General features: G+C 40.4%; 1 protein-coding gene across 1 annotated transcript in view; it reads right to left on the minus strand.

Moving 5' to 3' along the window:
• The window catches only part of LRRC49 (leucine rich repeat containing 49), a 95,095-nt gene that overhangs the window by 13,687 nt on the left and 55,517 nt on the right, over positions 1-25,891 (minus strand). The window contains exon 13 of the mRNA XM_075208084.1: positions 7,563-7,800. Coding sequence (XP_075064185.1) covers positions 7,563-7,800 — 238 coding nt within the window. The remainder of the gene's footprint in view (positions 1-7,562; positions 7,801-25,891) is intronic.

Below are 25,891 nucleotides of genomic sequence, written 5' to 3' on the forward strand. Positions count from 1 at the left end.
ATTACAAAGTTTACACATTCTGCAGTATCAGTCCAGTGGTGCTGTGTCCTGTGCTCTGTCCTGCTGAGTTCCGTAGTGCTGCTGGGTCCTGTGCCGTGTCCTGTTCAGTCCAGTGGTGCTGTGTCCTGTGCTCTGTGCTTCTAAGGGCATAGTTATTTCCCCATTATTCCCAAGTTTGTAAAAAATAAAAAAAAAGTAAAAAAAAATAAAAAATTAAAAAAAAAAAAAAATATATAATAATTATAACCAAATTTGCAAAACCAATCCAGCATTATAAGTCCATTGGTACTGCAATATTACCAAGTTCACACATTCAGCAGTAAAAGTCCAGTGGTACTGCAATATTACAAAGTTTACACATTCTGCAGTATCAGTCCAGTGGTGCTGTGTCCTGTGCTCTGTCCTGCTGAGTTCCGTAGTGCTGCTGGGTCCTGTGCCGTGTCCTGTTCAGTCCAGTGGTGCTGTGTCCTGTGCTCTGTGCTTCTAAGGGCATAGTTATTTCCCCATTATTCCCAAGTTTGTAAAAAATAAAAAAAAAGTAAAAAAAAATAAAAAATTAAAAAAAAAAAAAAATATATAATAATTATAACCAAATTTGCAAAACCAATCCAGCATTATAAGTCCATTGGTACTGCAATATTACCAAGTTCACACATTCAGCAGTAAAAGTCCAGTGGTACTGCAATATTACAAAGTTTACACATTCTGCAGTATCAGTCCAGTGGTGCTGTGTCCTGTGCTCTGTCCTGCTGAGTTCCGTAGTGCTGCTGGGTCCTGTGCCGTGTCCTGTTCAGTCCAGTGGTGCTGTGTCCTGTGCTCTGTGCTTCTAAGGGCATAGTTATTTCCCCATTATTCCCAAGTTTGTAAAAAATAAAAAAAAAGTAAAAAAAAATAAAAAATAAAAAAAAAAAAAATATATATAATAATTATAACCAAATTTGCAAAACCAATCCAGCATTATAAGTCCATTGGTACTGCAATATTACCAAGTTCACACATTCAGCAGTAAAAGTCCAGTGGTACTGCAATATTACAAAGTTTACACATTCTGCAGTATCAGTCCAGTGGTGCTGTGTCCTGTGCTCTGTCCTGCTGAGTTCCGTAGTGCTGCTGGGTCCTGTGCCGTGTCCTGTTCAGTCCAGTGGTGCTGTGTCCTGTGCTCTGTGCTTCTAAGGGCATAGTTATTTCCCCATTATTCCCAAGTTTGTAAAAAATAAAAAAAAAGTAAAAAAAAATAAAAAATTAAAAAAAAAAAATATATATAATAATTATAACCAAATTTGCAAAACCAATCCAGCATTATAAGTCCATTGGTACTGCAATATTACCAAGTTCACACATTCTGCAGTATCTTGTGCTACATATAATGGAGAACAAAACTTTGGAGGATAAAGTAGGGAAAGATCAAGACCCACTTCCTCCTAATGCTGAAGCTGCTGCCACTAGTCTTCCAAGCCCGATGCCCAATCTCGTAGTACCGGGCATGTAAAATCCAAAAAGCCCAAGTTAAGAAAAAGTAGCAAAAAGAGAAACTTAAAATCATCTGAGGAGAAACGTAAAGTTGCCAATATGCCATTTACGACACGGAGTGGCAAGGAACGGCTTAGGCCCTGGCCCGTGTTCATGACTAGTGGTTCAGCTTCACCCACGGATCTTAGCCCTCCTCCTCCTCCCCCCCCCTACAAAAAATTGAAGAGAGTTATGCTGTCAGCAACAAAACAGCAAACAACTCTGCCTTCTAAAGAGAAATTATCACAAATCCCCAAGGCGAGTCCAAGGGTGTTGGTGGTTGTCAAGCCTGACCTTCCCATCACTGTACGGGAAGAGGTGGCTCGGGAGGAGGCTATTGATGATGTAGCTGGCGCTGTGGAGGAACTTGATGATGAGGATGGTGATGTGGTTATTGTAAATGAGGCACCAGGGGGGGAAACAGCTGATGTCCATGGGATGAAAAAGCCCATCGTCATGCCTGGTCAGAAGACCAAAAAATGCACCTCTTCGGTCTGGAGTTATTTTTATCCAAATCCAGACAACCAATGTATGGCAATATGTAGCTTATGTAAAGCTCAAATAAGCAGGGGTAAGGATCTTGCCCACCTAGGAACATCCTCCCTTATACGTCACCTGAATAACCTTCATAGTTCAGTGGTTAGTTCAGGAACTGGGGCTAGGACCCTCATTGGTACAGGGACACCTAAATCCCGTGGTCCAGTTGGATACACACCAGCAACACCCTCCTCGTCAACTTCCTCCACAATCTCCATCAGATTCAGTCCTGCAGCCCAAGTCACCAGCCAGACTGAGTCCTCCTCAATACGGGATTCATCCGAGGAATCCTGCAGCGGTACGCCTACTACTGCCACTGCTGCTGTTGCTGCTGTTAGTCGGTCATCTTCCCAGAGGGGAAGTCGTAAGACCGCTAAGTCTTTCACCAAACAATTGACCGTCCAACAGTCGTTTGCCATGACCACCAAATACGATAGTAGTCACCCTATTGCAAAGCGTATAACTGCGGCTGTAACTGCAATGTTGGTGTTAGACGTGCGCCCGGTGTCCGCCATCAGTGGAGTGGGATTTAGAGGGTTGATGGAGGTATTGTGTCCCCGGTACCAAATCCCCTCGAGATTCCACTTCACTAGGCAGGCGATACCAAAAATGTACAGAGAAGTACGATCAAGTGTCCTCAGTGCTCTTAAAAATGCGGTTGTACCCACTGTCCACTTAACCACGGACATGTGGACAAGTGGTTCTGGGCAAACGAAGGACTATATGACTGTGACAGCCCACTGGGTAGATGCATCCCCTTCCGCAGCAACAGCAACAGCTGCATCAGTAGCAGCATCTACAAAATGGCTGCTCATGCAAAGGCAGGCAACATTGTGCATTACAGGCTTTAATAAGAGGCACAACGCTGACAACATATTAGAGAAAATGAGGGAAATTATCTCCCAGTGGCTTACCCCACTTAGACTCTCATGGGGATTTGTGGTGTCAGACAATGCCAGTAACATTGTGCGGGCATTAAATATGGGCAATTTCCAGCACGTCCCATGTTTTGCCCACACCATTAATTTGGTGGTGCAGCATTACCTCAAGAGTGACAGGGGTGTGCAGGAGATGCCTGCGGTGGCCCGCAAAATTGCTGGACACTTTCGGCATTCAGCCAGTGCCTACCGCAGACTAGAGGCACATCAAAAAAGCTTGAACCTGCCCTGCCATCACCTCAAACAAGAGGTTGTGACGCGCTGGAACTCCACCCTCTATATGCTGCAGAGGATGGAGGAGCAGCAAAAGGCCATTCAGGCCTACACAGCCACCTACGACATAGGCAAAGGAGTGGGGATGCGCCTGAGTCAAGCGCAGTGGAGACTGATTTCCGTGTTGTGCAAGGTTCTGCAGCCATTTGAACTTGCCACACGAGAAGTCAGTTCCGACACTGCCAGCTTGAGTCAGGTCATTCCCCTGATCAGGCTGTTGCAGAAGCAGCTGGAGAAAGTGAGGGAGGAGCTGGTAAGCCATTGCGATTACAGCAAGCATGTAGCTCTTGTGGATGTAGCCCTTCGTACGCTTTGCCAGGATCCGAGGGTGGTCACTCTTTTAAAGTCAGAGGAATACATTCTGGCCACCGTGCTCGATCCTCGGTTTAAAGCGTATGTTGTGTCTCTGTTTCCGGCGGACACAAATCTACAGCGGTGCAAAGACCTGCTGGTCAGGAGATTGTCCTCTGAAGAGGACCGTGACATGCCAACAGCTCCACCCTCATTTTCTTCCACATCTATGGCTGCGAGGAAAAAGCTCAGTTTTCCCAAAAGAGGCACTGGCGGGGATGCTGATAACATCTGGTCCGGACTGAAGGACCTGCCAACCATTGCAGACATGTCTACTCTCGCTGCATTGGATGCTGTCACAATAGAAAAAATTGTGGATGATTACTTTGCTGACACCATCCAAGTAGACATGTCAGACAGTCCATATTGTTACTGGCAGGAAAAAAAGGCAGTTTGGAAGCCCCTGTACAAACTGGCTCTATTTTACCTGAGTTGTCCCCCCTCCAGTGTGTACTCGGAAAGAGTTTTTAGTGCAGCGGGGAACCTGGTCAGTGAGCGGCGAAGGAGGTTGCTTCCTCACAACGTTGAAAAAATGATGTTTATAAAAATGAATAATCAATTCCTCAATGAAGTACAGCACTGCCCTCCAGATACTACAGAGGGACCTGTGGTTGTGGAGTCCAGCGGGGACGAATTGATAATGTGTGATGAGGAGGAAGTACACACTGTAGGGGGAGAGGAATCAGAGGTTGAGGATGAGGACGACATCTTGCCTCAGTAGAGCCTGTTTAGTCTGTACAGGGAGAGATGAATAGCTTTTTTGGTGTGGGGGCCCAAACAAACCAATCATTTCAGTCAAAGTTGTTTGGTAGGCCCTGTCGCTGAAATGATTGGTTTGTTAAAGTGTGCATGTCCTATTTCAACAGCAGACCTCTCAACTGCAGCTCATCCCTCCTCTGCGGGGATAATGTCTCCTGTGCTCTGACACGTCACTCTGTGTACTCTCAGCCTCAGGATCTGACACTACAGCTACCATGCCTCTTGTAGCAGCCCTCACTCCAGGGCCTCTTCCATGTGCAGTGTCCCCCTCTCTCTTGGGTTCACTATAGTGGCATGGAGTTCTCCCCCTCATCCAGGGCACACATTCCTTGCCCTGGCTCAGTCACCACGCTCAGACTTCCAGGCAATGCTGGGGGAGCCTGGGAGCTTCCACCCCAGGTCCCCAGCTACAACTCTCCTCTCCTGTGTCTTCTCTCTCTTTCTGACACTTTAAAGATCGTGCCTTTAAATGAAAAAGTCAGTCTTCATTGCACGACTATGTGCAAGTGCAACAGGGACATTTTTTTGGGTTTACAAAGTCAAACAATAACACTACGACCCTGTCTGTCTGGGGTCTGTCAATGACGAATTGTCTGGAGCATGTTTTGAGGAGGTATTGTGGCCCCGGTATCAAATTGGGTACCGGGGCCACCCCACTATGCAGTCCAGATACTTGTTTGGTGGAATTCCGACACGTGGAGGGTTTTTTAATTATATTGTGGCCTCGGTACCAAATTGTGTACCGGGGCCACCACACTACGCAGTCAAGATACTTGTTTGGTGGAATTCAGACCAGTTGAGGGTTTTATTATTATATTGTGTGGACCACTCTATCTATACCACACTACAACTCTATACCACTCTATTTCCTACTTTAATTCTATTTAATTCTATTTCCTACTTTAATTCTATTACTAATTAATTAACATAAAGAGGAACAAAAATAACCAATTTTACCAAAAGTATAATATGACTTAGACTTACAAACACTACACTTGAAAGATCGTGCCTTTAAATGAAAAAGTAAGTCTTCATTGCACGACTATGTGCAACAGGGACAGTTTTTTTCTTTACAAAGTCAACTAATAACACTTGGACCCTGTCTGTCTTTAACATACTTAATGGGATCTCAATGACGAATTGTCTGTAGCATGTTTGGAGGAGGTATTGTGGCCCCGGTATCAAGTTGGGTACCGGGGCCACCCCACTACGCAGTCCAGATACTTGTTTGGTGGAATTCTGACACGTGGAGGGTGTATTTATTTTATTGTGGCCCCGGTATCAAGTTGGGTACCGGGGCCACCCCACTACGCAGTCCAGATACTTGTTTGGTGGAATTCTGACACGTGGAGGGTGTATTTATTTTATTGTGGCCCCGGTATCAAGTTGGGTACCGGGGCCACCCCACTACGCAGTCCAGATACTTGTTTGGTGGAATTCTGACACGTGGAGGGTTTTTTAATTATATTGTGGCCTCGGTACCAAATTGTGTACCGGGGCCACCACACTACGCAGTCAAGATAGATAGATGCGTATCATAGATAAAGTACATTCAGTGGTGTGGGGCAAATTGAAAAATATTCAAAATGCACTGACATTATCAAAAACAAGAGGTTGTCACACGCTAAAACTCCAACATGTATATGATGGAGAGGATGGAGGAGCAGCCGTATGTGTAGTGTAATGCAGACCTGTTGAAGGTTTTTTATATATTTTATTGTGGTGCCCAGTGCCCACTCCTCTACGCAGTCCAGGTACATTTATTGGTGCGATTCATAAAAGTTCAGGGTTTTTAAGATATTGTGGTGACCCACTCCTCTACGCAGTCCAGGTACATTTATTGGTGCGATTCATAAAAGTTCAGGGTTTTTAATATATTGTGGTGACCCACTCCTCTACGCAGTCCAGGTACATTTATTGGTGCGATTCATAAAAGTTCAGGGTTTTTAATATATTGTGGTGACCCACTCCTCTACGCAGTCCAGGTACATTTATTGGTGCGATTCATAAAAGTTCAGGGTTTTTAATATATTGTGGTGACCCACTCCTCTACGCAGTCCAGGTACATTTATTGGTGCGAATCAAACAAGTTGATGGTTTTCTTATTATATATATTGTGGTGACCCACTCCTCTACGCAGTCCAGGTACATTTATTGGTGCGATTCATAAAAGTTCAGGGTTTTTAATATATTGTGGTGACCCACTCCTCTACGCAGTCCAGGTACATTTATTGGTGCGAATCAAACAAGTTGATGGTTTTCTTATTATATATATTGTGGTGACCCACTCCTCTACGCAGTCCAGGTACATTTATTGGTGCGATTCATAAAAGTTCAGGGTTTTTAATATATTGTGGTGACCCACTCCTCTACGCAGTCCAGGTACATTTATTGGTGCGAATCAAACAAGTTGATGGTTTTCTTATTATATATATTGTGGTGACCCACTCCTCTACGCAGTCCAGGTACATTTATTGGTGCGATTCATAAAAGTTCAGGGTTTTTAAGATATTGTGGTGACCCACTCCTCTACGCAGTCCAGGTACAATTATTGGTGCGATTCATAAAAGTTCAGGGTTTTTAATATATTGTGGTGACCCACTCCTCTACGCAGTCCAGGTACAATTATTGGTGCGAATCATAAAAGTTCAGGGTTTTTAAGATATTGTGGTGACCCACTCCTCTACGCAGTCCAGAAAGATACCTTTTTGCAACGTTTTGGACTAATAACTATATTGTGAGGTGTTCAGAATACACTGTAAATTAGTGGAAATGCTTGTTATTGAATGTTATTGAGGTTAATAATAGCCTAGGAGTGAAAATAAGCCCAAAAACTTGATTTTTAAACTTTTTATGTTTTTTTCAAAAAAAATCCGAATCCAATACCTTAAATCCGAACCGAGACCTTTCGTCAAGTGTTTTGCGAGACAAATCCGAACCTCAAAAATAACGAAAATCCGGATCCAAAACACAAAACACGAGACCTCAAAAGTCGCCGGTGCACATCCCTAAAAATATTACATTGTCTTTACATTAATGCATACATACTTGTAAATGCACCTATCTGTTCTTTGCCCACACAATTAGCATTAAGGGAAAACAATGTTAGTTTTAATATTTTTTTATTCTGAAAACACAAAATCAAATAGCATAAAGTCTGCTTAGTGGTGAAACATGCACTGTTTTCACTCTTACCGTAACATTTGGAAACTTGAGTCTTATTTTTAGCAGAACTTGTACTATACTCTCAAAGTTTATAAACATGAAAGAGATGGTGTTGACGGAGCCTGATGTCTGAACACTCCATGTTCTGTCCAGCGATTCAAGAGCTCCCAAGCCATACAGGCACAAGGTATCTCCTTCCAATTCCACAAGATGGGAATCCACTACAGATAGGGCTTGTACAGCACTACTAAGCACAGTATCAAGTGATCTGCAGAAAAAGAAGATTTGACCAAAGATATTAAAACACAATTGCAAATTCTTGATTGACATTCAATAACACAAACTGGCTATAGGAACTTATCTAATTAAATCTGGCTTTAACAGGACAATTATAACCATATAATTGTGAGCCCACCAGCAATATTTACAGGGTGTGGTCATATTGAGAATCAGGGTGGACCAATAAAGACTGAGATCAGAGGAAAGAGAAGAGTTTTGGGCATAGAGGACTTGTTAGAAACACCAGGGAAGAGAAGTTCTTCCATTGGACAGAAGGATAGAGGATTGGTGCTTCTAGAAATGATGAGGCTAGGCAACGGCAATGCATCTGCCGTTTTGCTACAGAGTAACTTTAAAAACAGACTCAACGCAGAGACTGTACTTTTACAGATCCTCCCCTGGTTAGAAGTAGGAGCTAACTTCCAGTTGCCGCCGAGATAACTATTTCTCCTTTATCAAATAAAGTTGCCAGTTTTTATTTGGTAGCTGGCAGGAAAAATTACATTTAGTCTGCACCACACAAACACCCCCAAGACTCGGTCTTGTTTACACCATTAAAGGGTAAGGCGAGGCCTGAGTAGAGGAAAATCTGTATGAATATGTATTTATTGCGGTTTCATAGTCCTATACACCTATACTCTGAACCATGGACCACTGATATAAATGTAAAACTACAGTACATGAGGCATACTAGATTTACAAAAGAGCCAAATTAAAGCAAATGAATTATATGTCTAAGACTTCCCTTGGACATATATTATGCTAAAAGACATAAAATATGGCAACATTTAGAAGCAAAAATGCATTTCCTTACTTCACCCGCTTTAATTACATATGTTTATTTTATTGTACTGACATACATTTGAAATGTGATATCTAAACAAAATAAATATTCCAAACTTTACATTTACTGAAAAAGGATGCTGACTAGTTTATAAATTTTACATTTGATGACCATATTTTGTGATTTTTTTGGGGGAACTATATGCAAAGACTGAAAGCTAAATGAGCTGGGTTCTGTTTATTATAATCAGACCAACCATTGTCCAGGTCCATCTAGCTAAGGTTAAAAAATTATTTCTGAGCAACTTTGAGTTGATACTTGTATTACATCAAAAGCTTCTATTGACAAGTAGAACAGTGGTTAAAAATCAACAACATTTAGAGATTTGCTGGAAATTCTTTTTCAGATCCCATTTTACCAGTGCCCTTAGAAAAGACACTTCGTCTTCGCTGTGTGCAACAACAACAAGTAGATTGTAAAGGGTTTCTCTATTTAAAATTCATTATTGATCTTTCTCTTACTCCTGTTACGAGCCGCCGCCGCTACTCGTCTCCTGGTCTCCCCGACGTCCCGGCCGTCACCTTGACGACCGGGACGTCACTTCCAGCCATGACCCGACCGTTGCCTTCGCTTCCTCCGCAGCGCCGCGTCCCGGCAATGCATCAAAGCCGGGCGCGTGCGCAAATTGGTCCCACCAGCCTGCGGGCTGATTAATGAATATAATTTATTTTATGCAGGGGGCTGTGTAGACTTCAGAGCCAGGCTCTGATTGGCTGCTTGTTGTATTTAAGGCAGGGAGGGCTTAGCCTCCCTGCCGGTTATAGCTTCCAGACCCCTGTGTTGCTGCCTGCTGCTGTACTGTTGGTGTTTAACCTTTGGACCTCTGTTTGCCGTGTATGACCCCTGCCTGACCTCTGAATTTGTCTTTTGCCTGCCCTTGATCTTTTGGCTTGTACCTTCGTTTCTGCTGATTTGCTCGTGACCTCGACCCCTGGCGTGTTTTATGACGATTCTATCTAGCAAGTGACCCCTGACCTTGGCCTGTTCTCTGAATTTGCTGTCTGCCATTACCCTCTGCTCCTGGGTTCTCCACAGCTGGTACACATCACACGACCCTCTGTAGTCTGCGGCCAAGTCTGTCCCCACCACTAGGGGCTCCAGTGAACACCAGACTGTCAGAGCAGACTCCGGGTCTTGTTGTACTGGCTGGAGGGGTTCCTGACAACTCCCCCTTATGACCACCCCACTCTACTGCACACTGGTAAATTATTTATGGGTCTGCACTCTGAAGCCACAAGTTTCCACACAGCTCTCCTACTTCCCTGTTAAACAATCATGAGCTATTTATAATAGGTATACTGCTAGTTTGAACATAATGTGCTACAACATATTGTACATTACAGTGTACGCAGGACAGCTGCAGAGAAGAGTGGGTTTGCAGAGCCATCAAATACTCTCCATGCAGACTGGGACAAGTAGTTTGACACCGTGCAGTTTTTTTATACCACTTGGTCAGCATGGGAATCTCCGGATACATAAGTACAGACTAATTTTTTACCATTATAAGTGGGGTCACAAATGAGTGGGAATAGTCCATTTTAACTAGAGAACCCTTAGAATCCCTTAAAGCTCTGGAAGCCGTGTGAAAAGCTCTGCATACAATACTGTATTCACTACATTTGGATGTCAGGGATATGTACATATAACTTACAAGTGCAGGATTCATTTTTGGCAATTATAAAATATATAGTGAATTAGTTAGATTACACACATCAGCTGAGCACAGTCTAATACACAATACTATAAACTAGTGCACTATATATCAGAGTGAAGCCTTAAAAGAGAATGACATTTTTATATTCTGTAGCAAAGCTATGAAGAGGCTGTGCTTTCACCGTAATGATCTTCAATCTGTTGCATACAGCTTACTGTTACCCCACAAAACCTGGCTGAAATTTATTTGAAAATAACTTAGATCATGTTAGGACACATATTCCGCTCTAAAGAAGAAAAAAAATCACTATTTGGTAAGAACATATATAGACATTCCTTAAGCAATGCAATGCAGGCTTTTTTTGTTTAATTTAGTAAAAGACACATCCCCATTTGTATTACCAAGACTCTGTAATCACAAACACAGTCATTTACCTTTTCTCTGATGCAGAAGTGCTGAACACACTGGGTAAGTGCTTATACAGTATATACTGGACTTGCTGGGGTTACGGAAATATAATACAATAAACACAAACGAAAGTTGTGATTTTTCCCTGGCTTTTGATTGCCTCAATGGATGCCCTGAATTTACTAATTCACGTGTGATGGAATGAGGTGTTGCAATTGGCTCTTAAATCAACCTACTTCCAAAGCATCCCTATTTGATAGTAAAGTTCTACTGTAATTTCTAAACTCTAAGGACATTTTAAATCACAATAATGTAGGCTGACATGGTGACAGAATGAGCGCTGGACCTACCAGGAGTTATTTTCTTTTTATATACAAATAAATGAATTCCTTACCACCCACTCTCCCAACAGTCCTAAACATAAAATAAAGACAAAACATCCCTTTAATCTTTATATTCACAATGGAAAAACTGAATTGGACTTGGGACACTGAGGGAAGGAGGGGTAACACTGTGTGCCTTCTGTGGGAGTTCGCTTTTCCTGTTTCTACTCGACTGACTTGGGAGTTGATAGATTCGTTGTGGCTGCCATAGAGTATTTCAGGGAAATATTTTGGGTTTGGTTGTTATTTAAGCTATATCTTCATCTATAACCTGAGTGTAAAAAAAAAAAAAAACCCTGTATTTTTACTTTAAATATTGCTACTGTAAATAGCATTTTTCATATACAGAATAGATTATGTGATGTTCCATCTAGCTGACTTAGGTAAAGAAAAAAAATCAGTGAACATTTCCAGTTCACATTTGCTCAGTGACACTCGTACTTTTGGCTGTATGAGGCTGTGGAATCTATGGAGCCATATTACAGATAATGATGCTTTATGCAACTCAGCAGAGAATAGGCCTGTACAGAATGATGACAGCCTGCAGTTATACTGCATATAGCTATGAAGGACATATACATAACAAAGGGCTAGATTTACTAAACTGCGGGTTTGAAAAAGTGGAGATGTTGCCTATAGCAACCAATCAGATTCTAGCTGTCATTTTGTAGAATGTACTAAATAAATGATAACTAGAATCTGATTGCTTGCTAGAGGCAACATCTCCACTTTTTCAAACCCGCAGTTTAGTAAATCTAGCCCAAAGTCTTTCCTTCCATCAAAGCTGCTAAGGAAAACAGCTCATAAATGTGAAAGGCGCTAAATACAAGTGACATTTCAGGTGACCGATTCCTCTTCTGAAGCTTCACATTAACGCATGTGTAACTTATATAATTATATTCTGTGTTGTGATTTCATATATTTTTAAAAAGGAAGCCATTCACATGTCCTAAATCATAATATAATTACATTATTATTACTGAAATATGTAAACATATGAGACCTTGATAAGTCAAAAGATTATGTTAATATAATTCACTGTTCCCACATAATCAGTGTGACAATACATGTTGCATTATGACATGTATGTAACATTTGACTAAATTAATAAAAAATGCAAAAATGACATTTTGAAGTGATGAACTTACATAGAAACATGTTAGATTAAAATGCAGATTAATATCATTCTATTTTTCATGTGATAGACCCAAATGCTTGCTAGTAATCCTACTTAAAAGATTAATTCATTAACATATTGTGCGGCTTTTAACATTACTAAATAATATTTTCATAAGCATGCGGTGAATGAAATAAAAAAATAAAATAAAACAAAACAAAACAAAAACATCTCACAACATACAAAATACAGTTTATATTAGAAGGAAAATAAAACTGCTACCATACATGATACGGGTTAACCAAGAGCGGGCATAATTCTACTCTTGTTTTGTCTCAAAATATTGCTTTATGTTGTCTTAGCAGCTGGCCATCAAGCCCATTTAAGGATCATTTGGGTGTGGCCCACAAGCCAGTCCTTGCTAGATGTAAGCCCCTATACCTGCATGAGTGCATCTGATTTTAACTGCATTTTAATCATCTTTAGTGCAAATAGGCCAGTGTAGGGCCTGCATACAATGAGGTAGCCTTGACACTGGGATGCAGGCTTAAATGTTTTGATCAAAATATGAACCAATACCTCATGTTTTCATTTAGCTAGATACACACAGATATGCAGTGTTAAGGATAAGCGCTGACAATAATTGTCTTTTTTTTTCCACAACAATTAGTTTAAATCGAAAGGAAAATAAAAATGCTACCAAAAGAGAAAGTGGCAATGTTTTCTTTTTATGTGAATTGTAGAGCATTGTACTATGCAAGAAATGGTTGGTAGAATATATTATATACAGTTCAAATATAGAATAAGCATAATATACATTGATAACTAGAAGGTAGGTGGCCATATCTGTGTGGAGTTTGTGTGTTCTCCCTGTGTTTGCGTGGGTTTCCTCCGGATGCTCCGGTTTCCTCCCACACTCCAAAAAACATACTGGTAGGTTAATTGGCTGCTATCAAAAATTGACCCTAGTCCAAAAATTGACCCTAGTCCCTGTCTGTCTCCCTCTCTGTCTGTCTGTGTGTGTCTATATTAGGGAATTTAGACTGTAAGCCCCCCCCCCCCAATGGGGCAGGGACTGCTGTAAATGAGTTCTCTGTACAGCGCTGTGGAATTAGTGGCACTATATAAATAAATGATGATGATGTTCTTAATCCCTTGATATCACAAGAAAGCCCTTACTTTCTCAGAACGGTGCAGTGCTAGAAGAGTGTACAAACACTTCTGTTATAGTCTCTTAAGTGCCCCTCATTTTGACAACATGGTGCAAGACTCCCTTACCAACAACATAATCTCCTAAGTCGTTTTCAGATTTTGAGCCAGACAGTGAAAGGTCTCAGTATTTTAAAAAATATAGTGCCTGTATAAAACATGAATAAGCAAGTGGTTTAAAAAGATTTTAATGTAAAAAATAGAACCCTATTGTGTCAAGTGATGTAAACATGTAGATCAAACACCCTTTTGACCAGGTCTGGAATCCAAGGAAGTCAACTTACACACACACACACACACACACACGTCAACTTACACACAATTGAGAGGTGTTAGACAAGACATGAATTTGCTGGACTGGAATGTTCAGAAGACCAGGACATCAAAAGAGATGAATAATGATGTAAGGGCATCTGACAGTGCAAAACCCTTCCTTACATGGGACATTATTAGTTTTGAAGTAGCTGATAAATTATTGCTGTAGGACAAAGGTGCAGGGCTTGTATGGATCCTACATTGAAGCAGCAAGGTCTTAAATTAAATCATTGTAGCACAGCTCCAGTTAGACACATACAGGGTTTGAGAGGAGGACTGTAGTTGGTCTCAAGCTAATGTGTGTAGCTGTGTGTGTGGTTGTGATAGTGGGGATGTTCATCTAAGTGAGATTTACTGAATATTATAATTTTACTGTAATTAATATAATAAGAGGTATAAGCCTTTAATTCACATATACTTTTTGTTTCTGTGGTTATTGACTAACAGAGTATTTTATGCACCCACAAGTATGAGATTTTATGTTGTGGGGATTATTTAAGCGACGTAAAAGGCTGGAGAGGGTGCATAGGGTGTTGCTCTATGTTTGGGGGAGGGTGCACGGCTTTTTTCTCCCTTAAATAAGACTTAATTTTTCACCATCTCCAAGGTGGTGGTGACGGGGTCTTTACCTATACTACCGGTTGCACTTTCACTATTCAAACACACAAAAGCAACAGATGTATTGAAAACAGTCCCAATATCATCTCTCTCATGATTAAAGACATGAATGCAACTATAACAAGCAGTATTTTAGTGCAAAAAAATGAAACAACTTAAATAAATGAAGTAGTAGTAGGTTGGACTTTTAGACAGGCTACTTAGAGGCAGTTCTAATGACCATAAATTGGGTGTGCATTTTGAAATGTGCATAGTGAACAAATAAATATATTTGTGAAAATAAAACAAGCAATGCAGGTCTGCAGTATCTGTGTTTGTTAATAAATCATAGAATGTGGACCCACTTTGCAGCTAGTAGTTCGTGCTATGAGGGTATCGCAGCCAAGTGAGATACGTTACCGACAGTTTTTGTAGAGGACTATAGATGATGTGATACAGAGAAGTTATGGGACATCACATGTGATAGGGAAATGTATAAAGTTCTCTTTGTTTCACAGAAGAAAAAACTCCACCGTGTGAGTGTCACTCACCGGACCGTGAGTGCCTCTTCTCGGACATTTAGGAACCGTGGTCGTCCACCATCCTGAGGGTCTGCGCATGCGCAGCCCTTTTCTATACTTCAGTGTATACCCCTTTAACTCAATTGGCAGATCAGGCAACCTCCCTATATTAAGCACCTGTGGTCAACACCACGTTGCCTGATCTTGGAGTCTCATTCCTCATGAGTCTCTGAAGGTGTTCCTGTATTCCTCGTGTATTCAGCGCTGCTGATTCCTGTGGTTTCCAAACCACTTCTATTCCTGTGGTTTCCATACCACTTCTACCATCAACTGTATCATCAGGACTGTATGCTGATTCCTATCCGCTGCCTCCGTGCACTACAGTCTTCTAAACCACTTCAACGTTATTGTATATCAATGTGACTGTTTGCTCATTGCTATCCGCTGCCTCCGTGCACTCCAGCTTTTACTTCACTCACCTGCTTCTCATCAAGTCTGTTTGCTGATTCCTATCCGCTGCCTCTGTGCACTACAGCCTCCTGCTTGCAACTCGCCTGTGTTCGTCATCGTGACTGCCAGCTGACTATTATCCGCTGCCTCTGTGCACTACAGTCTCCTGCTTGCAACTCGCCTGTGTTCATCATCGTGACTGCCAGCTGACTATTATCCGCTGCCTCTGTGCACTACAGTCTCCTGCTTGCAACTCGCCTGTATTCATCATCGTGACTGCCAGCTGGCTACTATCCGCTGCCTCCGTGCACTACAGCCTCCTGCTTGCAGCTCGCCTGTGTTCAACATCGTGACTGCCAGCTGATTACTATCCGCTGCCCCCGTGCACTACAGTCTCATCTCATCTTTGCTGTGACTTCCTCGAGACTGCCGCTTTCATTACCATCTGCTACACTTCGTGATCAGCTCCTGCCCTGCGCTGCACTCCTGTTTCCCATCGCTGTTGGTTCCTGTGGTTGCTACTGGTTACCTCCGTGTGCCGCTGAGTCCTGCCGCTGTGGTCAGCGCTATCGTCCATCTCCTGCTGATCCACTCTCCACGCCTTCACGTGTTCCACTGGCCTCTACCCTCCTGTCAGCATTGGATTTGTATTTCATCTACTACCCTCTGCTGGATCATCTCCATTCTCCTGGGTCCCCTATGAGTCCAGTTCCACGTGTTGCTGACTTCTGTGGATTCGTGTCCCTGCCGGTCTACTCATCTGTGCGCTGCACCTGCTAGACCGCTGCCTCACCTATCCAGGGACTTCCTATCCAGTCGGTCTCCAGCCGCTCAGGTACCGCTGCAATCCCATCTGACTGCTACTGCTGAACCACGGTATGCATACTTCTCATTGACTGTGCTGTGTATTGCATATCTTGCTGGACTGTGTTTGGTTCTCTCTGGAGTCTGCTATCCGCTGAGTCTATTGCCATCATTGACTGTGTTATCATTGTGCTGGACTACTTCAAGAGACTTTCTAGGTTGCAGACCTGCTCAGTCATTTATATCCATATATATATCTATATTGTGCATATTACTGTGGATCGTGTATAAGGTGCCTGTGTATATCCTGTGTTGCAGTCTTCCCCTGTGCACCTCCTCACATATATATTCAGTGGTACAACTTGCTGATGTCAGACCACTGATCCCTGTTTCCGGTATCACCTGTTCCATCATCCTCTCACATAGCAGTGGTACAACTTGCTACCGCAGACCACTGACTACCTGGATACCTCCACTTGGATTCCATTCCTTCACTCAGACAGCGGTGCAACTTGCTACCCGCAGACCGCTGACTCTCATCACCTCCTTGTTTCTGTTGGACATTCCTACTCACTATAGCAGTGGTACAACTTGCTATCGCAGACCACTGACTACCTTCACGTGTCCTTGTCCATACAGTTCCTTGTGTATTATTACCTCATTATTACCAGTGTTGCTAGTCATAGACTTTCCTGAGCATCTCATCAGCCATCATTTCATGTTCCGTGATCACCCAGCTGCCAGAGTACTCTATTACCATCTACATTGCTCTGGTAAGCCTACCATCTGGTGATCCCTGGGTAAAGACTCCTAGTGCCCGTGACAGTGAGTATGCAACGTCCATCAAGATGTTAGAAAAATAACCTTAAAAGAAAACACAAATCAAGCAGCACTAAATGATAACTCTGCGACATACTGTGGTAGAAAGAAACCTACGTTTAAGAGAAACATGCAAACTTTTCATGCAAGAAGCTTATATTGCAGAACCAATAAAGACAACATTTTTTTTATATTGCCATTATATAATGCAAAGGAAATCATGCATGTGATAAGCAAGTTGGTTGGAAGGATCGCCTGTACGAATGTTACAATAAAGGCTCCATTATTAAATAAATATCAGTATTTACCTATGCATATTTGAATATCTGGTAAAAAATAACATTCTAGCAATAATCACATTTAAAAAAGTTCTAATACAAGTAAATATTTTTTGAAATTTTCACCAACAAGAAGTTGATTCCATTTGAAAAAAACAAAGTGCTAGGTCTTGTCATAGGCCAGTGGGAGACAGTGAGCATATGATATAGATAGCTGGATAATCATTTCTTCAGGAACAATAGACATTTAGAAACAGGATTAGGGGTTACAGGCAATGGCTCATTAGGGCTTATTGTGGCTGGAACATTTAGGAATAACTTATTGTATAAATTTATTTCAATTAGTGACGCAGTTTGCTCATGTATATCATGGCAAATGTGCTGATTTTTGTATTGGAAAAGTATTGATTTCTGAGGCAATATGCCATGTTGGAGGAAATTAATTTTGTAAATGTTCTGAAGAAAGGAAATCCCATGTTAATTAAACCTTTTCATCTGAGAGCGACTAACATATCTTTTAAGCCTGAATGCACAGGATGGAGTCGTTATCCTGTGTGTGTCCTGTTAAAGAGATACCGGAACTATTTGAATAATGAAACAGCAAGTGATTACAGATTAATGTAAATTTTAAGATAAAACTGAGTTAAAAACAAGGTTAGAAAATATATTGCATGCTGATGGTAAATATTGAATGTAATATCTCAGACATTGTGGTTCCAGGTATGGGCGGGGGGGTTACCTCCTGCCAACATGTGTATTGGAAACAGTATAAAGAGAGCTGCATTTTGTATGTCAACTGTTATATACCATCTGTACTTCTAGAGATCACTAGTACATCTAACTTGTGTGTAACGGTCCTTCTAAGGAACCTTTCTGAGTAATAAGCATCACTGCTTCAGGATCCTGCTTTGACGCCTACTAACCTACTGTAATTCTTGTGACCTACAGATTAAACTACTCTAGCCCAGTTGCTCAGCAAGGGGGTGCACTAGCAAGAGTTACCCAGAAAGAAGCAGTTCCAGGTGCCAGTGAAGGAGCCTGGTGGTGGCAGCAGAGCACCCCTATAGTGTTTAGAGAGGGCGCATTTGGGATAAAGAAAGGGGATGGTTGCAATGCAGGCCCAGCCGGCCCCAGAAAAACAACAGGATGGCATAGGAGGTCCTTCCTGTCACACTGATAATCAAAGTATAAACCAGGATTTGAAATTCAAGGAAATCAGTATATATACATACATACATACATACATACATAACAGGTTTAAAATAGACAAACGGAACTGGCTATAATATTTCTCATAGGGGTCAAAGCACCAGGTGTCTCACACTTTGGAGGTCACCACTGCAAATCCTACCAAATGCAAAGGGCATCAATACTATAATTAAAGTATGGAAAGCTGGCTGCTGCTACAAAAACATAGTTAAACATTTAGTCCCCTAACGAGGGTACAAAATTAAAAATGCAAATAAAATATATGTATTTCAAAATACTACCAAAGAGGCTATGATGTCACTGCTGGATCTAAGAGAAACTATCAATTATACTCTAAATCCTTTAGTGTTGTCAAAAGGCAGATTCCTCCTTGAAAGTTAAAATAAGTTAAAAAAAAAATCATATTTATAAAACTATGCAAACATAAAAACAAATATTCTGCTCTGACCTACAACCCTATAATTCAAGTCTGAAATAAAGAATACATATTTGGTATTGCTATACTGGGGGGAGTGAGCTGTTTACATTTTAGGTAAATTATTACATTTGCAATAACCATGTAAATGTTACAATATGCTCAATTTTGAAAAAGATTTGATCTAATCTTGCCTAGTTTCCCCTAGATAATGGATCAAAAAGGTAAAAAAAAAAGGAGATTTATTCAATAGGCTATTAAAAGAAACCCAATCTCTCCAAAGAAAAACAATATAAAATTGACTGGCAAACAGGAAATAAAGATAAGTTATTAATGACTAAACGCTGGGAAGCTGATTGCTGAATCTAGACACATTACACAGAAAAGCACACAATCATTTAATATTGTCTACCATGCTCATGTGGGTGAAATAAACACATTGGGATGAATCAGCAACTGTTCAAACTAATGATGCACAAGCTCAGAATGTGCAAGTTCTGACCTGATTATTCCCCCTTAGCAAGCACTGAAACACAGATATCTTTCACACCACTAAGCACAATGGTTAGTGACAGAAATTACAAATGTATTCTCACTTACCATAAAAGATTCCCAGTGTCTGTTAAAATTCTTTCCCATCCAGTTTACTGCACATCTCTACCAGTCCTGCACTGTATAGAGGACTTGAGACATATATATGTCCTGCAACTGGATACAATTCATAGTTCCCTACTCTCCCGGAATGTACAGGAGACTCCTGAATTTTTGGGAGTTCTCCTGGACTCCCGGGAGAGCAGGACAACATCCCGCATCCTGCTCACTTCGTTAGTGAAGTGGGTGGGGACAAGTGTCATCCTGACCCCAACCCCTGCTGTAATAGGCCGAAACTGGTATACTTTAGCAGAGGGATGGGTCCTAATGGTGGATGGGACCAAGTTCCGGGAGAGTAGGGCAACTATGAATTGGATCCAGTTGCAGGAAATCTCTATGTCTCACAAGTCCTCTATACAGTGCAGGACTGGTAGAGGTGTGCAGTAAACTGGATGGCCACGTCCCCCCAGGACCCGGCAGCGAGATTTTCCCTCCCAGAGGGAGGCAAGTATGATCTAATTGCACATTCTATGGGCATTGTTGAAACTTGGTGTATTGTGGAATTCACTTTTATAACTACTACTTGTTTGCTCTAATCAAAACAGTAAGTTAACTAAATATTTATGTCTGTTAATAAGTTACATCAAAGTACAGTACTGTACACTAGATGGCCTAGAGTATTCTGTGACTGTGGGTTCTTCACTGCGACCCAGAATTTGCCTGTGAATCTTCTTTGAGTTCTACGGTTCTCTTTAAAATTAATAATGTACTTCATTTTACTTATTACACCATAGTGCAGTAAGGTATATTATTATTACATTAGAACACATTGTTCATTTTTAAGTTGTACAAAATAATATTAAATCCTCATTATTGACCAGTTTGCCAGCTGGCAGTAAGCACTCAGTTTTTAGTTTTCAAATTGAGCAATACAGAAACTCATTTTTAATGGTATGTTGACCGATATGTTTCGGTTCCATAGCATTATTTGCAATAATTAAGTCTGCACTCACCTCAAGCGCTATATATTTATATTTAGCAAGACTGTATTTCATCATTCCCTGTATTGTTCCCTACTGTTTAACATGCCAGAATTCACCTATTCATACCTGGGCATAAGTTATGGAAATTAGATTGTATATTGAAAGTTTGAAGTTTATAACACTATGGATGGGAAGACAGGGATATGATGTCAATGGAAGAGATGGCGGAGCTTTCTAAACCAGGTCTATTCACACAAGATAATCAATAAGGAATGATACTGACAAGCAGTTAATTACAGTACCTATTGGAGGGTACACATTAACAGACCATATGTCAGCAAATCAAAAATAGCAAAACATATTTTCTGGAACAAAAAGTTCAAGTGTGCAATATGATATAGCAACAGCAATAGAATAGTGAGATATCCATCAAATCTGCTATTGGTACCGTCTTAATGCTGAGTCCTAATCTTATAAGGCTTAACATGACAGTTACCAAACAGTGGCATGATAGGTGACAGCGTTCCCTTAATTGCCATAATTAAATATGGGAGACTCATATTATTTGATTTTAACACCTTGAACAGTGTTTCTTTTGTGAAACGATATTGCTCCTGGGAACGGTGGAATCATTCTGACAATATAATTAAGTGTAGTAATGCATTGCATAAATCACACTTTGTTCAGATGGAATGTGTGCTATTTTAGTGTAGGATTTGAATGTTGAGCCTTCGAGGTACGCGTGGAAACCTGACATATGAGGTAATCCTGTACAGTTAACGTACATGTTCAAGTCTCTAAATACGTGGCAGACTGCAGGGCTCCAGGCAGGTATTACTTTGGGATATAAACACCTCTCAGGTTTCCCTTATAATGTCCTTGTGTATGCAAATTAGTGAAATGGAATAACAATTAAGAGCAAGGCAAGACAAAGGGTTTTTGTTTGGGAATTCAACCACCATACTGTTTTAAGATTATTTACTATGCAAAATTACTTTATTTTGATATGTTGTTGGTTTCACATTATTTTATTATTACTCAATATAATCAGTAAATTTGATTTATTATTTGGGTTGGGTACATTTTTACGGTGTGGAAAATTCCCACACCAAGGAGTCCGAATCTGTGAAAAAACAATTTAAGTATAAGCAGACTTACCTTTATACCGACGCTGTAGATCTCCGATGGCAGCAGGATGCTGACCGCAACTGATTCCGACTAGTTATGTGTCCGTCACTAGACTTTGACGTCATTGTGACCTCTATCGCTTTTAATTTAAAGCAGCAATGTCAGGACCCCGCAGGTTAAGTGTTTAAACACTTAACCTGCCATAATTGTGAAAACGATTACCACCGTACTATTTATGTCCACTAATGTATGTTTGTTCATTAAAATACATACACACACAACATACAAAGGTAGTGGACAAAATAATGAAAAAGAAGGAAATACCAATACAAAAAAAGCAATTGGTCAATCTGTAAGAGGGTCATTGAAGTCTATTGCATGTGCTTCTGGCACAACTGCACTCGCAAACGTGCACTAGCAGATGTAATGAGCTATTTATACACTGCAACATGACTATCATTTCCTGCGTTGTGGAGTGCTTGCCGGACCTTTTTGCATTAAACTGGCTGCTCGTGCCTAAGATTGAAATTTGAATTAATCTTCAGCTGTTTGCCTGTCTGGCTTTGTACTTGGAATAAAAGCACAGATATCTTATAATATGTGCTTTCACTCACTAGCTTTTTGCTGCTGATGTTTTCCTCTCAAAGTTCCCTGCTGAAATCAACTTACACATTGCTGCTCGCAAAACTTTACCAAGGTCACCTGTCTTGGTCAATAAATCTACCGCCAAATGCAGCCCCACTATCAATAATTATAGGCAATCATGATGGTTATAAACAAGGATGGTCCGGCAGTTTTCTATAGAACACTGGACATGCTGGGATGTTATTTAATTAATGCATGAGCCACACTTGTATGAAACTTTGCTTTCAATATGCTTGGAGTCCCTTCATTTACCCAGGAGGTTCCATTTTCTTCCATATACACATATAAATATATATATAAAACAGGTCATCTACAAGTCAGCAGGTCTTAGTGTTCAATTTGCAAAGTCTTCCCTCCAGACTGAAAACCTTTAGGGAGAGTCTATTGACCACATTTATAAAAGCCTTCTGGTGTCTTTCTTCAATGTTTTCTGGGAAACGATGACTGAAAGACACTAGTTTCTTGCACGCTAATTAACCCAGTAAATGTGAGTGGAAATCCATTCCCCATGAAAGGGTTACTACACTATAGGGTGCTTGATATGCTTCTCTGAGGCCTTCCTTTAATTGAATACTGAGAGTGCTTCTTACTTCATAGGCAACTTTCTGTGTATATTTCAAAATAGGAACTTGGCACAATAATGATAAGTATATACACAGATTAGTTAATTTCATTTTACGTTGCAAACAGTGGAATGGAGAATGACAAAGATCAGGCATTACATCCTGCATATCTGACTGAATATATTTATAGAAGAATTGGAAACAAAGACTTATTTGAAATTACAGATTCTGATGTTTTTTTTGTCAAAAGCACAATTGTCTACTCCCTACTGTGAATCAATAATAAAAAATATCATGAAAAAGGAAATAAATTACATTTATATTCTAGACAAATGGCAACATTTTTCAATTGTTATAGCTCCTATTTCATTTCCTCTTATTTTCTTAATTATTAAGCACTAATTATATATTCCACTTTTGGATCTCAATGTCAGGGGTGACGATTTGTCATTTTATAATTTGTCCAAGTGTAGGTTCAGGGTACTATTATTTACATAAGAGTAGTTCAATTACTACCTATTGACTATTATTACATGTGTCCTCGTAGAGGGCATACGAGTGTGGGCAGATTTGTAACTTTTGTATCTTCCGAAGTGATTCTTATAAAATTGCCTATATTGTATCCTATATTATGCTTTTTCTGCTGGCTACATATAGTTGTTGTTTTCTTTTAAGTAGATATGTGATACTCTGATGAAAATATTGCTTCAATATTGCACTATATCTCGTTCCATTTTCTGAAGTGCAGTCAATTATAAATAGTACTTATTCAAGAGCTTAAAAAATAAAAAATAAAAAAATTGAACCTGGAGAACAAAACTAGATCTAGTATTTAGAAATACTTAGTAAGTTGTTTGCAAAAATAATACACATAAATCCAAGGGAAAAGAATATTTTTATGTATTTTTTTCAATTATATTTCTGTCAAAGAATAATTTACAGCCAATATTAAAAGTAATAAGATCATACAAAATAAAAACAACAGCATGTACAAAAATCATCATACTGTGCCCCTTGACGTTCACGTTTACTTACCCTTCTTTCTACTGTTCTGTCTTCTTCCGTTGTTGCTTCTCGTTGCACTGCTCTTCACTGAAAATGTCGGGCATGATGACGTTACGTCCGACATGCAGTGCAATAGAGCAGGGAGGAGGTTTTTTTGCTTTTTTTGGGCGGCCGGCGACAAAGCGGGGGGGAGGGTGGCAAGCAAAGAGGAGCGCTTGGCACACCCTCACCTTGCCTACCTCGCTCACCGCCGGCCTGCGGCACCCCTGTGACCTCGCCGTGGCTCCCCAGGGAGCCGTGGCGCACAGTTTGGGAACCGCTGTACTAACCCATTTCTCAACATTTGCTAGCAATGCTCTTTGCACACGTTCTTTGCATCTACTCTATAAACTCTGTACCAATGTTTGAGTAACACTGCGTTAATCTAATACATCTGATGCAGGAATTCATAAAAGGGAAATCTTTCTGCACTCTAGGGAATTATCATTTCTTATGAGAACAAGATATGCTGTTTGTTATTATAGCATCTAAAGCTGTATCTTGTAAACTGTCAGGCTTTTGCACATAACAGAGAGACACACAAAGTCATGAAAGAAATACATTAGAGAAAAAGACATTAACATGGGTAGATATATAATGGGCCTGATTCATGTTCAAATGCGAAAAAAGCAATATTCAAATCCAAGCGGATTTCAAGATAGGTTTCCATTGAAATCTTGAGGTTAAATGTATCAAGCTGAGAGTTTTCTGGCGGGTTTGAAAAGTGGAGATATTGTCTATAACAACCAATCAGATTCTAGCTATCATTTTGTAGAATGTACTAAATAAATGATAGCTAGAAACTGATTGGTTTTTCAAACCCACTGGAAAACTCTCTGCTTGATACATTTATCCCTTGGTGTCAGTACTATGATCTACTGATATGTTACATGCCAAATGTCAACAGACAGCACAGGCTCGAAACGCAAAAATGTATGTGCAATAATAAGGTCACATCAAAAACGCGTACAAAAATGTATTATATGTATAATAAATTTATATGCTAAAATAAATGAACAACTCTAAACAGTATAATCATTAATAAAAATATGGATAGTAAAAAACAAATCAACACGTGTTGTAATTTTTTCCCATTAAATACATAAATCAAGATGTTCTTAATATATACTGTACATACAATTTGTTTTTATGATCTAGCTACGTGTACTTTTCCAAACAAAGACTAATCCGAGCCAGTCATCACTATCAGTCGACACTTACACTTATTTCAGCCGTGTTATTTCCACCACCTATAAAGCAGGTGTAATTACAAATAACCCAGGACTTCAATCGACTGTGTCTGTGTTGATACGCCTTAAGTCCGCCCCACCCTCCCCTGTTCCACCTCTCAAGTAGTTGGCTATAGTAAGTGTCATTTGTGTTGACATGAATTGACAGTTGTGCTCATTGGTGTAAGGTTAATTTCACGCAAGACACGCTTTACAAATGGATGTATGTCCAAACATGAATCAGGCCTAATATGTATTGAGAGCCAATAAGGGTAATTTACAAACAATGTAAAACCTCAGGCCAAATGCTCATTTGTGCCACATTTGTGTTTTGCATTGTGTCTGCGGGTGTAAATGTGCATCGTCCAGTAGGAAGAGATAGGCGGACAGGGAGCGATCCTTGCTGAGTAGAGCTAGGCACATGAGTGCACCTACTTTTGAAAAGACTTTTGTGCTGCGGGAAGAGATTATTTAAAGGAGATGAAAAGGGTGCATGAACACAGGTGTGATCTGGTTTGTTTAACGACGCATAACCTTTTCCTCCGCTAATGGACTTGTTGAGATCCGGTCTAGTTCTGTACTTTTATAGAACACATACTGCAAACTCAAGTTGCACTTCTATGTGAAAGTACAGTTCTGTGTGCACTTTGACCAACGTATTTATTACATGTCACTAACTCATGTTTGAATGTTTTTAAGACTGTCCTGATATACCATCAATTATGATTCCTTTAAGACATAAATTGAGCTAAAGAAGCATTTTAGGAAAAAAATAGAAATGTTTAAATGAACAGGGTTGGCATTAAGCTCATAGCAGAATGAACTTTGATGTAACATATTTTTACCATGTGCATTTTCAGATGTGCTCACAAAC

The sequence above is a fragment of the Mixophyes fleayi genome, chromosome 4 (assembly GCF_038048845.1).
Source record: "Mixophyes fleayi isolate aMixFle1 chromosome 4, aMixFle1.hap1, whole genome shotgun sequence".
In the NCBI taxonomy this organism is placed as follows: Eukaryota; Metazoa; Chordata; class Amphibia; order Anura; family Limnodynastidae; genus Mixophyes; species Mixophyes fleayi.